This window comes from Salvia splendens, chromosome 22 (genome assembly GCF_004379255.2).
Source record: "Salvia splendens isolate huo1 chromosome 22, SspV2, whole genome shotgun sequence".
Lineage (NCBI taxonomy): Eukaryota > Viridiplantae > Streptophyta > Magnoliopsida > Lamiales > Lamiaceae > Salvia > Salvia splendens.
The window spans coordinates 4,135,291-4,148,646 of record NC_056053.1 but is presented as its reverse complement, the minus strand read 5'-3'; the positions used below and the strand labels follow the sequence as shown (position 1 = coordinate 4,148,646).

Sequence of the window (13,356 nt, the reverse complement as noted above, 5' to 3'; positions counted from 1 at the left end):
AAATTTGAGTTTCAATATTCTGACAATCTCACGCAAGTTCATCCTTTCGAAAATGTCATATAAAACGTTGTGACTTTACAAACGCGCAAAGTAATATCAAGAGAAGAAAGAACAAAGAAATACTAACAAGCATTACATATAATTCATTCACAATGTGAACAAATAAGCTACTAGGTTCAAAATGACGCATTAGACTGCTTAAAGAGGCCTACACCTAAACAACAGGAGAATGGCAATCAACAATACTAGGATTCTGCTCATCATGCGGTCGATATACGTCTAACGATATCCACATATGTAGCACTTGATATAAGTTGGAGTAAATTCGTGTATAAAGTATAGGAAGAATTTACAGTATATGCACAAATTGGTGGAGATCACGTCGGCCAACTGAAGTTCAGAAACACTATCGACTGCCAGAAACTAATAAACCTGATGTTTAGAGACGCAATACCATACTCCCACTGTTCGTGTTCGAGCACTTCATTTTATTTCTTTACCTGGCGGATGGATAGGAGAAGAATAAGTCAGCTAAAACTATTTAAGAGGCCTGAGTGATTCAAACAGAGCACATTGTTTAGCTATTCCAGTGGGTGCAGTCAAGATAATCTTGCAAGGCAGTTGAATAATACATTGAAGTTTCATTTTCATCTTAAACAAATATGTGCATATAACTGACCCGTGAGGTCATTAATATACTATTGCCTCTAATTAACTAGCTAAATTACCAACATTTTCTTTTTAAACTCAGTATGGAAAACTTTTATTTCGATTTTGAGTTATAATAAGTCGTAGATTTATCACATCTCTCTCATGATCATTGATTTTTACCAAATGGCCCAGTGATTGTTATGCCATTTCTAAGTTTTTCTAATGGATATAAATATGTAGCATGTCTATATTATCCCTACTACTGAAATTCTTCGATCCAAATGCAGTAATATTATAACTTTGCAAAACTAGATGTTAACTTAAACTATGAAAAGAGGAAGTCAAGCCTATAAGAATGGGATCTGTAGTCTGTACCATTCAGAAATTTACATTCCAGTCATGCAAGTATTATGAGACCTTATTATAAGTGCATGTACCTTACTGTTGATCCTAGCACTCCAAGAATCACTTTTCACACCGTATGCCGGTTCACTACCATATGATTGTGGAGGGACATAATTCTTCAGCAGGGGCCCCCTATCTGGTAGATACTCATCATCACTTTCATAGTATTTTTCAGAATGTGGACCTAAAGCTTTGAGTACCATAGCCAGCAACATGCTTAGTCCCTGCATGCAATTACATTAATAAGAAAGGCTAACAAAGATCAAGCGGAATAAGATGTTTTACATATAGTCATATAGAAATAATAAAATTACACAACAGGTGTGACTTGGAAGGCATATTACTAGTATTCAATTCAGAGAATACAAAACAAACGCACACATTTAGAGAGCGCGAGAGCAAGGGAGATTGTACAGGAGAAAGAAGTTGACCTGCACAGCAACCATTGACAAGCCAATCCATTTGCAAATGTCAAAATTGTCCTTGATAAAGTCCTTCAACCTATCGAGATTTCCAGTTGCATCTGCTGGGAAGTCCTGAAAAAACATTCAAGTTAGAAATTAAACCATTTCTAATATTCATGCAGTGTCTTTCCATATTAAAAGAAGCATTATTAGAGCAAAATACCTCTTGCCAGTCGTGGTTTAAGAATACATCTGTAGTAACTGCAGCTTCCAGCAGAAAAATCATGAAGACAAAAGCCATGTACTATGCTGGTTAAGGTCATCGTAGAAATTTGATGCATGCACTTGACTTACTGAATTGACAGACCAATAATGACCATGACAAGAGGAAAACAGTAGTACTAACCCTTCATAACACCGACAAGAACCACTTCATAAGCATTACGTAGGATCGCAAGAGCATTTAACTAAGTTAATTGCTTCTAAGAGATCTTGTTCTGTGTATTTCATTGAAAGCAGAAAATAATTCAATTGCTCAAAAATCTTCAACTAACCTTCAATTTCCACAAAATAGTTCATCTGATCTACCAGCTGAATCACAGATACTGCATCATCTAAAGGGCTTATGATTAATGTAAGCATATGAAATCTAATTGTGTGCCGTTCTAACCACCTTGAACTAAACCATCTCACCAAAGCTCATCCTTTACTAGAAAAGGCAAATTTTGTTTGCATAAACAAGAACACAAATGCACCAGAGAGCTGATCTGAGAAAGATGTACAAAGTGCTCACAGTTTCTGCTTCAAGATAAACTGGAAGGAGTGGATTATGAATCCATCAATGATCATAGTCTGTTGCCAGATAAGTAAAAAAAATAATGCAACCAAACAAACCCTAATGAAAGGATACAATGTACAAGCAACAGCCATTGGCAGTCTCAGCAGCAATGTGACCGGAGCATGTGATGACGCACAAACTAACACCAAGCCCCAAAATAGTGTATATAAACCTGTAACGCAGCTCCCAATCAATAAAAAACTAAACAAATAGCAAATTACTTCAAACATACGCAGCAAAAACGCATAAAACCCCCTCTCCTTCCACACACTCCTATAATTGCCCCCATAAATAGATCCAACATTTGAATTTGTGATACCAACAGCTGAAATTAGTAATTACTCCATAATCCTCACCATGAAACACACTTACTTACCATGGGACGGGGAAGTTCATAGATTCGTCGGTGTGGAGCCAGACTCTAAACATCCAGAGCGAGTAGATGATCATGGCGATTCCGGCCATTCCGAGGAGCGAATTGAACAGCTTCAGAAGAGATTGAACGCAGCTGCGCGTCATTCGACCCATTTTTTAATTTTTGTTTTGAACGAAATCGTTAAAATTGACCACAGCTCCCGGAGAATTGAACGAATTGGGGAGCGGGAGCCGCGGTGGCAAAGAGGAACCCTAACTTGGAGAAAATCAAAGATGGATGGACGTGAAGAAACAGAGAGAGACTAGATATCCCATTCACAATCACAGCTCAAAATAGTGTTACGATTTTCACGGTGCTCCACTTCTACCACAAACGTTTATATTATACTTTGTGAAAGATAATCACAAGTGTTGCTGTGGTGTAGTGGTTATCACGTTAGTCTTACACACTAAAGGTCCCCAGTTCGATCCTGGGCAGCAACATTTTTATTTTTTGTTTGCTTGAAAATTTAAAGCTTACCACCTACGTTGGGAGCTGCTTGTGTGAGGTAGTGGCCGTTTAGAATTTTTATTTTTTGTATTTTTTGTTTGCTTGAAAATTTAAAGCTTACCACCTACGTTGGGAGCTGCTTGTGTGAGGTAGTGCCCGTTTAGACTATTCATGATTGGTGACTAGGTGAGCTTGCTACTTTTAAAATGGGGAGCACGAAGTTGTTTGCAATAAAAATCAATCTTTGAAATGAGGAGAACAAATTTTGGGACTATTCACGATCATTATCTAATTTTGGAGTTTGCAATCACACACCAAAAATTAGTTTGAAGTCAAAATTAGTCTGCAATGAAGTTTGTAGAAGCGGAGAAGCAACAGCGGTTGGCGAAGCAGCCATGTCGGAGCAGCAGCAGAGCAGGGTGAGGAGAAGAGATGCGATTCTTTTTTGGAGAGAGCATAATTTTAGTAATTTAGAGTTTTTACCATTTTACATTTTACTTTTAAGTTTTAATAAATGATAAATTAAAATGAATATAGTGAAAATTAAATTTCATTCCATTAATCGCGGTTCTTCGGTTCTAGGTTAGAACCGAGAACTGCCTAAATCCAAAACCTACTAACCGAAACCGAACCTTAACCTTATTCTCGGTTCTCGGTTAACCGATAACTGAAAAAATAAGGTTCGGTTATCGGTTAATCGAGAACCGTTTCCCCACCCCTAATCCAATCTAAAAATATCTGAAATTACATATAAATATATAAAAATTCAGAATTCCAATAACCAAAATGTTAAAATTCTATATCAAAATTCGAAAATCTACTAATACCCAGTACTAGTTGTTCGACACAAATAGTTGTAGTATTTGTTAGATTTATAATTATAGCAGCAATATTTTTTATTATATATAACATGTATAAATATTATTTTGGGTTTCAGGTTTTATGACATCCAATTCGATCCAACGCATACGAAAATTTTACAAAATTCAATCTAATCCGATCCGCAAATTCGAAAATCCCAACCAAGTTTGAAGATATTTTCTCACCCCTATTTTTCTACATGTAATCTACTCTAATTTTATACGTAAGTTAATTCTTTCAATGAGCAATTATTATAATTACTTATGTAGTAGTAGTAAGTATGATGTAATTCTTTGTTGATGGTGAATAGAATATTGGACCACAATATCTACGTGCATCTCTTCTTCTGCCGAGAAAGTGTTATTATGATCCATTATTTTATTAGAATGAAACTGAAATTAGTTAAATTGTAGTAAGTAACTTTAGAATGAAAGTGAAATGAGATTGTACTATTTATATAGTTTTGAATAGACTAAATTTAGAATGATACATTTTATAGTTTAAATGTAGATTTACATATATTATATTAAATCTAATTACTTTTTCTGTATAAATTGGTATACGAAGTATTTGTTAATCTTCTAAGTATTGTTTATTAATTCAAATAAATTTCACGCATGATTAAAATCAATTAATCAGATAAATTGAAGACCGCGATCCCTTTCACTTTAAAACCTGATCTCAACCGTCGATACAGCCTTCACAACGGTCTAGATCACTCGACAACGTTGACTCGGATCGTAATCTTAGCCGCAGTTAAGCAATCCAAATCCAACGGCCGTAGATCACACATGACATCTATTTAAAACATCGCCAATTTTAACTCAGCCGCCACTATCTCCACTTCGCCTACCATATTTCAATTCCAAATCTAATTCGCATCCGAAAATGTCTGGGCGGGGCAAGGGCGGCAAGGGTTTGGGGAAGGGCGGAGCGAAGCGCCACCGCAAGGTCCTCCGCGATAACATCCAGGGCATCACGAAGCCGGCCATCCGCCGTCTGGCTCGCCGTGGCGGCGTCAAGCGCATCAGCGGGCTGATCTACGAGGAGACTCGCGGAGTGCTGAAGATCTTCCTCGAGAACGTCATCCGCGACGCCGTTACCTACACTGAGCACGCTCGCCGCAAGACGGTGACGGCGATGGACGTCGTCTATGCTCTGAAGAGGCAGGGGCGCACTCTGTACGGATTTGGCGGTTGATGATGTGGCTAGGGTTAGGGATTTGTGTAAATTTGTTGTAGTTTCGTAAGTGATTTCGGATTTGCAGTTATGAATTGTGAAATTCGATGTATGGAATTTGATGTTTGTTCAATGAAATGGTGCTTATTATCTAAAATTTAGCTCCTCATTTGATTTAATCTTGAGTTTTGTGGTATAATAATCTTCAATTCATTATCCGCAAACTATAATCTGTTCACTTCTGATAACAGATTAAATCGTCAGTGTTTTGGAAATGTGGTTCAATTGCAAAGTCGCTTTATTGTATAGTTTTCTGTATTTATCAGAGGCAACAATGAGCTCATGTATTAGTATTTAATGAACTCTTGAACTTTCTGCAGTTATTGGAATCGAAGCTTACTGTTGTTTTGATACTTTGATTCATTGTTTCTCAGAATCTGAAGTGTAAGCAAAGTGATATATTCATTTCATAGCTCTTCTTGTATTACTCTCTATTTTGAGTTATGATTGTCTGTTTAGTGCCATTCTCCTTTGATTCTGAACTTATGATTTTCTTTTTAGAGCCACGCTCCTTTGATTCTGAACTTGATGATTGTAGCTATGTTGAGACTGGTGGACTCTTCATACAATGCTTCAATTTATCTGACTCCATATGTTGATCTTGTGGAAATGACAGCAGCCACAGGTTAGTACCATCATCATTTGTGTGTTGGCAAGTAAAAGCTAAACAAATACATTGTGCACCTTCCATAGATTTGTAATGCTTGATATGATATTTTACAACTGATTGTGTTGGGAGTTCATTGCCCAAATCCACAGTAGACAGCCTGTAGGCAATATTTACAAGATTTATATCTTTTACAGGCACTATTCACAGACATAAACATACACATTTACATACATCATATACACATGTGCCATATATACACTATTATGCTGGAACTGGTAAAGTGTAGAACTCTAAGCACGTTCAGGTTCTGAAATGCTTCCAGCTCCGATCCCACCCCAATAATGAACAGCAAAACCAAGTGTTGAACTATTATTATTCAATAAAGTTCCTGGAGATTATCTTAAGATAACCTCGTCCCTCTGTAGAATTCCTAGTCTCTGAGTGCGTATAGCACAAGACAGAATGGATAGTATGAGAGACGGCGGAATATGTGGCGGTTTGATGAGCCGAGGAAGCATAGAGGAACGAACAGCACAACCAATGCAAAGACAAAGCTCGAGCTTATGAGGAGGACGGTTATTGCAAGCCAGCAGAGTGTGCTGACAACTAGGTAGACACCGGCCAAGAATGCTATAGACATCATAGCAAGAGCTATTCCCAGCAGAAGAATAGCCGACTTCAAAGCTAGACGCATGGAACTAGGGTCTCCCAATTGTGCCCACAGTAGAGTGACAGCAACAATGACAGAGGTATGCATTGCTATGGTGTTGCAAATCACAAACTCCTGAAACTTTACCTTTTTAAGCATGGTTGCGATACCTGGGTCATAATGTGTATTGTTATTACCACCAGGCACAGTGAAACCTGCTTGAAATGTAACAGTTGCGACCACCGTGGCAACCAGCAGAATGGTATTTATCTTGTCTCTCCAACTTTCTGTCTCCGGTTGGTCTCTGAGCTTAAAACTCGTGCTTCTGGAAGTTGGTTTATGCGCTCGTGGGGCATCAACTGATCTCAAGGCCATGCAGGTAAGCCTCTGCATTTGAATTGTTCATTTTCAGGTATTAAAATCTACACAACTTGTTATTTGAGAAATATCCTTATATTTGATCTTGTCAACAGGTATTAAAAATTTAAAATCTACACAACTTGTTATTTGAGGCACTAACCTTGTGAAATGAAACCAGTCCCACTTCAATTTGTTCCTCGGCGATGTCAAGTGCCATCTGGCGGTTGTTATTTAACAACCTAGGAATCACTCTTTTGTCCCTTGCAAGAATGCCAACCAGCTTTGGATGCGCATAAATGGTTGCAAGGTGTAAAGGCGTGTTCCCATCAGCATCTTTTTCATTAATAAGCATCTCCATCTCTGGCCTTTTAAGCATATACTCCACTGCTTTGTATTTTCCACTTCTAGCAGCTACGTGCAGTATATTCTGACCGTGTGCAGTTAGCAGCTCCCTTGCATCTGGCCGATGCTGAAGCATCATCTGGATCATATCTACAAGCCCTTTGCTGGCTGCTGAGTGGATGGGATGAAAGCCTTGTTTATCTTTCCGGTAAGCAAATTCAAACTGTCTGTCTAGTAAGAACTTGACCCCTTCTGTAAATCCCATGCATACAGCTGCGTGAAGTGGACTTTTGCCTTTGCTGTTTCTCAGCTGAAACATTGATGGATCCTTTTCCCACAACAACTTAATGATATCTAAAATTTTATTACGAAAACAAGAAAGGAAAGGTTAAAAAAAGCATAATATCATAGGAGGAAAGAAGAAACTGCTATGTGTGTATATATAACCGAAGTGGATGAGCAACGTTATCAATCTAAATATTATTGTTGTGTCCCGACTCATCTCATCACTTTTCAGGTAGTCCTTTCTGCTCATCAATATCAAGTTACAACAAAATATTATAATGCATAGAAATAAAGAATAGTATGGATGTTTACTACCTATGTTGTGCCCGAGTATCGCAGCAAAAACAGGTGACTTGTTTTTATGTTTTGCACCTGTGCTGTAGCTCCCAACAGGATTGTCCATGAGGAGCCTAACAATGGTGAGAAATCCTGCTCCTGCAGCCAGATAAAGCAAAGACTTACCTTCCTTGTTAAGAGAATAAGGCATCACTGGGTTCCTGTTGATCAGAATGCGAGCCACTTCCTCATGCCCATATTTCAGGGCCTCGTGCAGGGCAGAGTTCCCTTCCTCGTTCTTTTCACGCAAACCACCTTCTGCGAAATCCGAATTGACTAGCAGTGTCACCAGTTGTGAACTGCCGGCTCTTGCTGCTATATGAAATGCAGTGTCACCTCGGGCATTCTTTTCAGCAACTAAGTCAGGTAAGTCCTTGCAGATTAGTTTGACAATTTCATAGCTCCCATAGCTTGTTGCTACGTGCAGCACTGTCTTATTCTGTGGGCCCAACTGCACGCAAGAAACCTTTGGCCCGTGCTGTCGATCACATTCCATTGCTCTCACGAATTCAAGAATGTCATCTTTCATGATTGCTCGATATAATTTCGGGTCCATGGTTTGTGCAGTCTCAAAGCTCTCCTCTTCATCGAGCAAACCGGGATATTTGGGCACTGACATAGGTAACTGGCTTGTCTATTTTCTTCACTAAATTCTTTTTGTAAAAGCTATGCTTGTTTATATACACACACTTGCTAACCACAGTCCTATGTAAATTGTCCTGTAATTTCTTTAAAAAGGGTTGTTTGATGACTTTGATCACTTCTTTGAATCTTGATCAGTCATTTCAAGTAGTGAGCTGTATGATTGCAATGTTTGATCTTATTTGTTTTGGACCACCCAGATACCTAATTTATCAATGGAGCAAATATTGAATTTTCTTTGACTATGATATTTAAATCAGTAGGCAAGGATCATATAATTTACCTGATCAAGTTTGTGGACTTTCCCATATTAGATACCTCTGAATATTCCTTAAAAACCAACAGCATGTTTTAGGCTAAAAGATTTGATATGATAAAGATGGAGTATAAAACTTTGCTATTTGGAAAAAACATTCAAGAAAGTGGAATAAGCATGCACATTGCTGCGTTGGAGTGATGTGTGTGTTTGTGTCTTATATCATTAGTCAATCACGCGTTGTTAGGAAAGTGTATAGTAATCTCATATTCTTTGATTCTAAGACTAAGACTAAGACTTTTGATTGCGATCTGCTGTCTCATTTCAGTTTCAGTGGTGACTGCTGCAATTTCCATGGATAAATTTAATGACTCCTGTCTGCCGGTCTTGTATTCCTACTTATTACATCGTCCTCAATGTTATTTTATGCTCCATCGGTCCCACGAGAGTGTGCACTCTTGATTGGACATATATTTTAATGTACAATTGGTAAAGTAAGAAACATATAGAAAGAAAAAATAAGGCCATCCGTAGCGATGACTCATATCCATCCCCTTACCCACCACATCACTCCATTATTCATGGGCACACAACACTTTTTACTCAATCTCTTTATTAAGTGACAACAACTGAAACCCTCCATCATTTATCCTATTAAGTGACAACAACTGAAACCCTCCATCATTTATCCATATCATCCCTTCACTATTCATTATGGGTGAACATTCGAGTTTCGGTTCAGTTTTTTGAGTTTAGTTGGATTGAAAAACGCTATGAGGAACTACGTCTGCTGTTGTTGTCAGCTCCGCTTCTCTTCAAGTGTGCCCACTTAGTGTTCTTTGTTTCATTTTTTTTATGGTTTCAGGTTTTTCTTATTATAGTAGTACTATGTACTCCCTCCATCCGCGAATAGGAGTCTCATTTCTTTCTTACACAAGTTTTAAGAAATATTAAAAAAAATGGATGAAAAAAAGTTAGTGATATATGAGTCCCACTTGTACTTGTTAGTTTTAAATAAAATGTGAGTAGAATGAGTAGTGAAATATGAGACCTATTACCATTAATAATATAAATGAATCGGGACTCCTGATTAAAATGAAAAAAACATGACTTCTATTCGCGGGCGGAGAGAGTATCTTTCATTTATTTAATTCCCACGTTGACATCGTTACGTTGCAATGCTCGTTGTCATTATCTTGTACTAATTTGTTTTCGGTCTTAGAATTGGCATTGTTAGCTATACTCCCTCCGTTCCACTCTAAGTGGAACATTTCTAATTCGCTATGAGATTTTATATAGTGTTATTTTGTAAGTAAAGTGGAGAGAATAAAGTATGAGGAATGAAAAATGTAGCAAAAGTGGTGTTAAATGTCATTTAGAGTGAAATATCTAAAAAAAAAAATGTTGAGGGAGTATTAATTACGGTCCACAGTGGCCTCTTTGTCACTGACGTATATAAGATATTTGATTTGGGTCATGAGTCGTGTGACAAATAACTACTTTCTCCGTCCCGCCATAAGCAATGCGCTTCTTTTGTGAAAGAGATTCAAAAAATTCATACTTAATTAAATAAGAAATGTAATTAATTATATTCACAACTAAGTAATTAATTAATTAATTTAAATTAATTAGTTATAGCCCGGTATACATAATAAATCTAGTCCACCAATCTCCTCAATTATCGACGCAATCACTTTAAGAAATAAGTCCATTTTGAAAAAAAAGAAATCAGCCCAAACATAAAAACTCCCACCTGCCGGCCCAAATTCTTATCAGTGAAAGTAAAGAGGCCCAACAATGTATTTAATGTTCCTTTTGATTTAAAATTTAAAGCATTTTGATGGGTAAAGCATTTCCTTTACAACAATCTCGATTCACATACATATATTTAGAAATCCTCCGTATTTGTCATAAATGCAGAATAAGTAATTCAGAATTTGAGACGTGATTTCATATATAAAACTATACCGCTGATATCGCCAGAAAAAATTTCCTAGTTTAGACATATCATTTGGCATAATAAGTTGGTATGCCTAATAAATAATTATTTGACAAATAAAAAGTTATATTCCAACTATACTACATGGAAATTAAGGGATACAACTCTAAATTCAATTATTTTTCTAATAATGCAAAATATTTTGAAGTTACGTCTTATACATACTCCCAATCTAAGGGGAGTAAATATTCGTATAGTTATACATGTCTTAGCTATTTTATTTTAAAATTTTCTTAAATAGTTTTATGCTATCAAAAAAGTATTAAAATAATTAATAATATATCAACAAAATTAATATTAATAGCCAAACTTTATTGTTTATGTTGAATATACGTTTGTGCATATAAGATCACGTGTATTCTACATAAATAATGAAGTGCGGCTATTAATTTAAATTTTGTTAACATATTAATTTAAACCAGTAATTTTAATTATTTTTAATTTTTTATATACTTTTTTTGCAGCATGAAAAAATTTAAGAAATTTGAATAAGTAATTGAAAGTATTTAACAAAGAAAGTATTTAACAATTTTATTAAAATATAATTTTATGCATATATTTCTCCCATTAGATTCAATAAGTAGTTGAAAGTATATAACACATGTTCAAAATATTTTGGAAAATTTTCCATAATTTAATAGTAATAATTGAATGTAGAATTAAATCCATTAGTTTCCATTTATAGTTATGTATAACTGGAGTATAACATTTTTAGAGTTCCACTTGTCAAATAATTATTTGTTGGGCATACCACCTCATTATACCAAATGGTATGTCTAGACTAGGGAATTTTTTCTCATGATATCGCATAAGCATGGAAAAAGCAACGTGTGCCTAATCACTAAACGTTTTTTAAATAACTAAAGTGATTTCATATATAAAACTGTACCATTGATATCGCATAAGCATGGAAAAAGCGACGTGCGCCTAATCACTAATTTTTTTTTTAAAATAACTAAAGTGATTTCATAGTAAAACTATACCACTGATATCGCATAAGCATGGAAAAAGCGACGTGCGCCTAATCACTAAACGTTTTTTTTAAAATAACTAAAATTAAAAAAAGGTGAAAAAAGACGGGTCATCACACAAGCTTTATAATGGGCGTCTACTCTAGGACGCCTACATGTCCCCCGTCCTATCCCAGCCCCTCACTTCACCTACAATGTATGGTGCCACTCGCCGAAAGGCCCCAAGTCACGTGGCATCTCCATCCCTCCTCTGTTGTGTGTGCTCTTAGTTGAGCCAAAAAACTAAAATAAACGATTTTAGTAAGTACTAAAGTAAAATAGAGCCATTCTTTCCAATAAACCTTTACAATTGTAGAAAATAAATCCATAACATTCAACACAAATTATAATATTACTTTCTCAACACAAAGCAAATTTGGACAGAAAATTTAATATTTAGCATGTTTATATATATATATATATCTATAAATTGGAGATAGTGTACTAGATAGTTGCAGACTCATAGATTACACTCTTATTTAATGCTTGAATTTGTTTAATTTGGTTTGACTCTAAGAGCACCCGCAAAGCGGGCCGCCCACGTTCCGCGTTTCGGAGGTGCGTTCCGTCTCCGTGTCGGGTGCCGACGGCACGACCCGCGGCATGGTCCGTGCCGCCACGCGCTTCGGCGACGTGGCTCGCCCTGCATCGTGCGTGACGCCCACTCGCCGACCCGCGAGTGGGCGTCGTCACGCTGACGCAATAAATTCATTTTTTAAAAAAATATTTTTTATTTATAAAAATTGTTTTTTATATTTAAAAATAATTTTTACAAATAAATGAATACTAGAAATTCGTATTAGCCCATATATATTTGATGGGCTTGCGAATTTATAAAACTCATTCTTGGTTGTCTCTCTTTTATAGAGATATCCTTGAATGTTTTATGTTCCACTTTCGATGTGGGACAAACTCATTCTTGGTTATCTCTATTTTATAGAGACATCCTTGAATGTTTTATGTTCCACTTTCGATGTGGGACAAACTCATTCTTGGTTGTCTCTATTTTATAGAGACATCCTTGAATGTTTTATGTTCCACTTTAAATGTGGGACAAACTCATTCTTGGTTATCTCTATTTTATAGAGACATCCTTGAATGTTTTATGTTCCACTTTCGATGTGGGACAAACTCATTCTTGGTTGTCTCTATTTTTTTATTTTTTTAGGATTTTAATTATGTCTTTTTCTATTTTTTTTGAATTTTAAGTTATAATGTTATTTTAATTTTAATGAAGTGTGTGTGTTTTAATTGAATTGGGTTGGAAATAAAAATAAAAAATGAAATTGAATGAATAGTAATTTAAGGAACGGTTAAGGAACGGATAAGAAACGGAGGATTGCAGGTTTCGTTCCTTAGTTAAGAAATTGAGTAAAAAAGTACAGTGGGACCCGCAAATAGTAGTTTAAGGAACGGTTTAGGAACGTTGGGGGAACAGCGTTGTGGATGGCCTAACTCGACTCAATTGAAAGTTTGAAACATTGCCTTATAAATTCGGCAATCAAAATAATTTAATATTCTTTTATTTAGTTAGTAGTATTATATATTTATACGTGATTCCGTTTATGTTTTTTTTTTGTTCTGTTTTACCGTTTATGTAATTT

General features: G+C 36.1%; 3 protein-coding genes and 1 non-coding gene across 4 annotated transcripts; 2 read left to right on the top strand and 2 right to left on the bottom strand.

Annotated features, from left to right (window-relative positions):
* Positions 1-109: 109 nt before the first annotated feature.
* Positions 110-2,994, bottom strand: LOC121785822 (tetraspanin-19-like). The gene is made up of 6 exons (XM_042184271.1): positions 2,675-2,994; positions 2,371-2,470; positions 1,684-1,764; positions 1,488-1,592; positions 1,089-1,280; positions 110-500 (listed from the first exon to the last, which is right to left on the bottom strand). The coding sequence occupies exons 1-6, from the start codon at positions 2,824-2,826 to the stop codon at positions 489-491; spliced, it is 642 nt and encodes a 213-aa protein (XP_042040205.1). The 5' UTR covers positions 2,827-2,994; the 3' UTR covers positions 110-488.
* An 89-nt stretch (positions 2,995-3,083) lies between these two features.
* Positions 3,084-3,156, top strand: TRNAV-UAC. The gene has a single exon. It is a non-coding gene; the product is annotated as a tRNA-Val (tRNA).
* Positions 3,157-4,860: 1,704 nt separating this feature from the next.
* On the top strand, positions 4,861-5,360 carry LOC121785715 (histone H4). Its single transcript, XM_042184129.1, has one exon. The coding sequence runs from the start codon at positions 4,913-4,915 to the stop codon at positions 5,222-5,224; it is 312 nt and encodes a 103-aa protein (XP_042040063.1). The 5' UTR covers positions 4,861-4,912; the 3' UTR covers positions 5,225-5,360.
* A 567-nt stretch (positions 5,361-5,927) lies between these two features.
* Positions 5,928-8,892, bottom strand: LOC121787632 (protein ACCELERATED CELL DEATH 6-like). Its single transcript, XM_042186426.1, has 4 exons — positions 8,771-8,892; positions 7,825-8,691; positions 7,043-7,578; positions 5,928-6,909 (listed from the first exon to the last, which is right to left on the bottom strand). The coding sequence occupies exons 2-4, from the start codon at positions 8,462-8,464 to the stop codon at positions 6,304-6,306; spliced, it is 1,782 nt and encodes a 593-aa protein (XP_042042360.1). The 5' UTR covers positions 8,465-8,691; positions 8,771-8,892; the 3' UTR covers positions 5,928-6,303.
* Between the last annotated feature and the right edge of the window lie 4,464 nt (positions 8,893-13,356).

What these genes read in the sequence shown, in the direction of transcription:
- LOC121785822 (XM_042184271.1), bottom strand. Translation starts at nt 2,826, where the DNA reads ATGGGTCGAATGACGCGCAGCTGCGTTCAATCTCTTCTGAAGCTGTTC. An exon ending in ATGGCTGTTGCTTGTACATT is followed by an intron (nt 1,765 to 2,370) that starts GTATCCTTTCAT and finishes TAACCAGCATAG; the next exon opens with TACATGGCTTTTGTCTTCAT. An exon ending in TAAACCACGACTGGCAAGAG is followed by an intron (nt 1,593 to 1,683) that starts GTATTTTGCTCT and finishes ATGTTTTTTCAG; the next exon opens with GACTTCCCAGCAGATGCAAC.
- LOC121785715 (XM_042184129.1), top strand. Translation starts at nt 4,913, where the DNA reads ATGTCTGGGCGGGGCAAGGGCGGCAAGGGTTTGGGGAAGGGCGGAGCG.
- LOC121787632 (XM_042186426.1), bottom strand. Translation starts at nt 8,464, where the DNA reads ATGTCAGTGCCCAAATATCCCGGTTTGCTCGATGAAGAGGAGAGCTTT. An exon ending in GATACTCGGGCACAACATAG is followed by an intron (nt 7,579 to 7,824) that starts GTAGTAAACATC and finishes ATAAAATTTTAG; the next exon opens with ATATCATTAAGTTGTTGTGG. An exon ending in GACTGGTTTCATTTCACAAG is followed by an intron (nt 6,910 to 7,042) that starts GTTAGTGCCTCA and finishes ATTCAAATGCAG; the next exon opens with AGGCTTACCTGCATGGCCTT.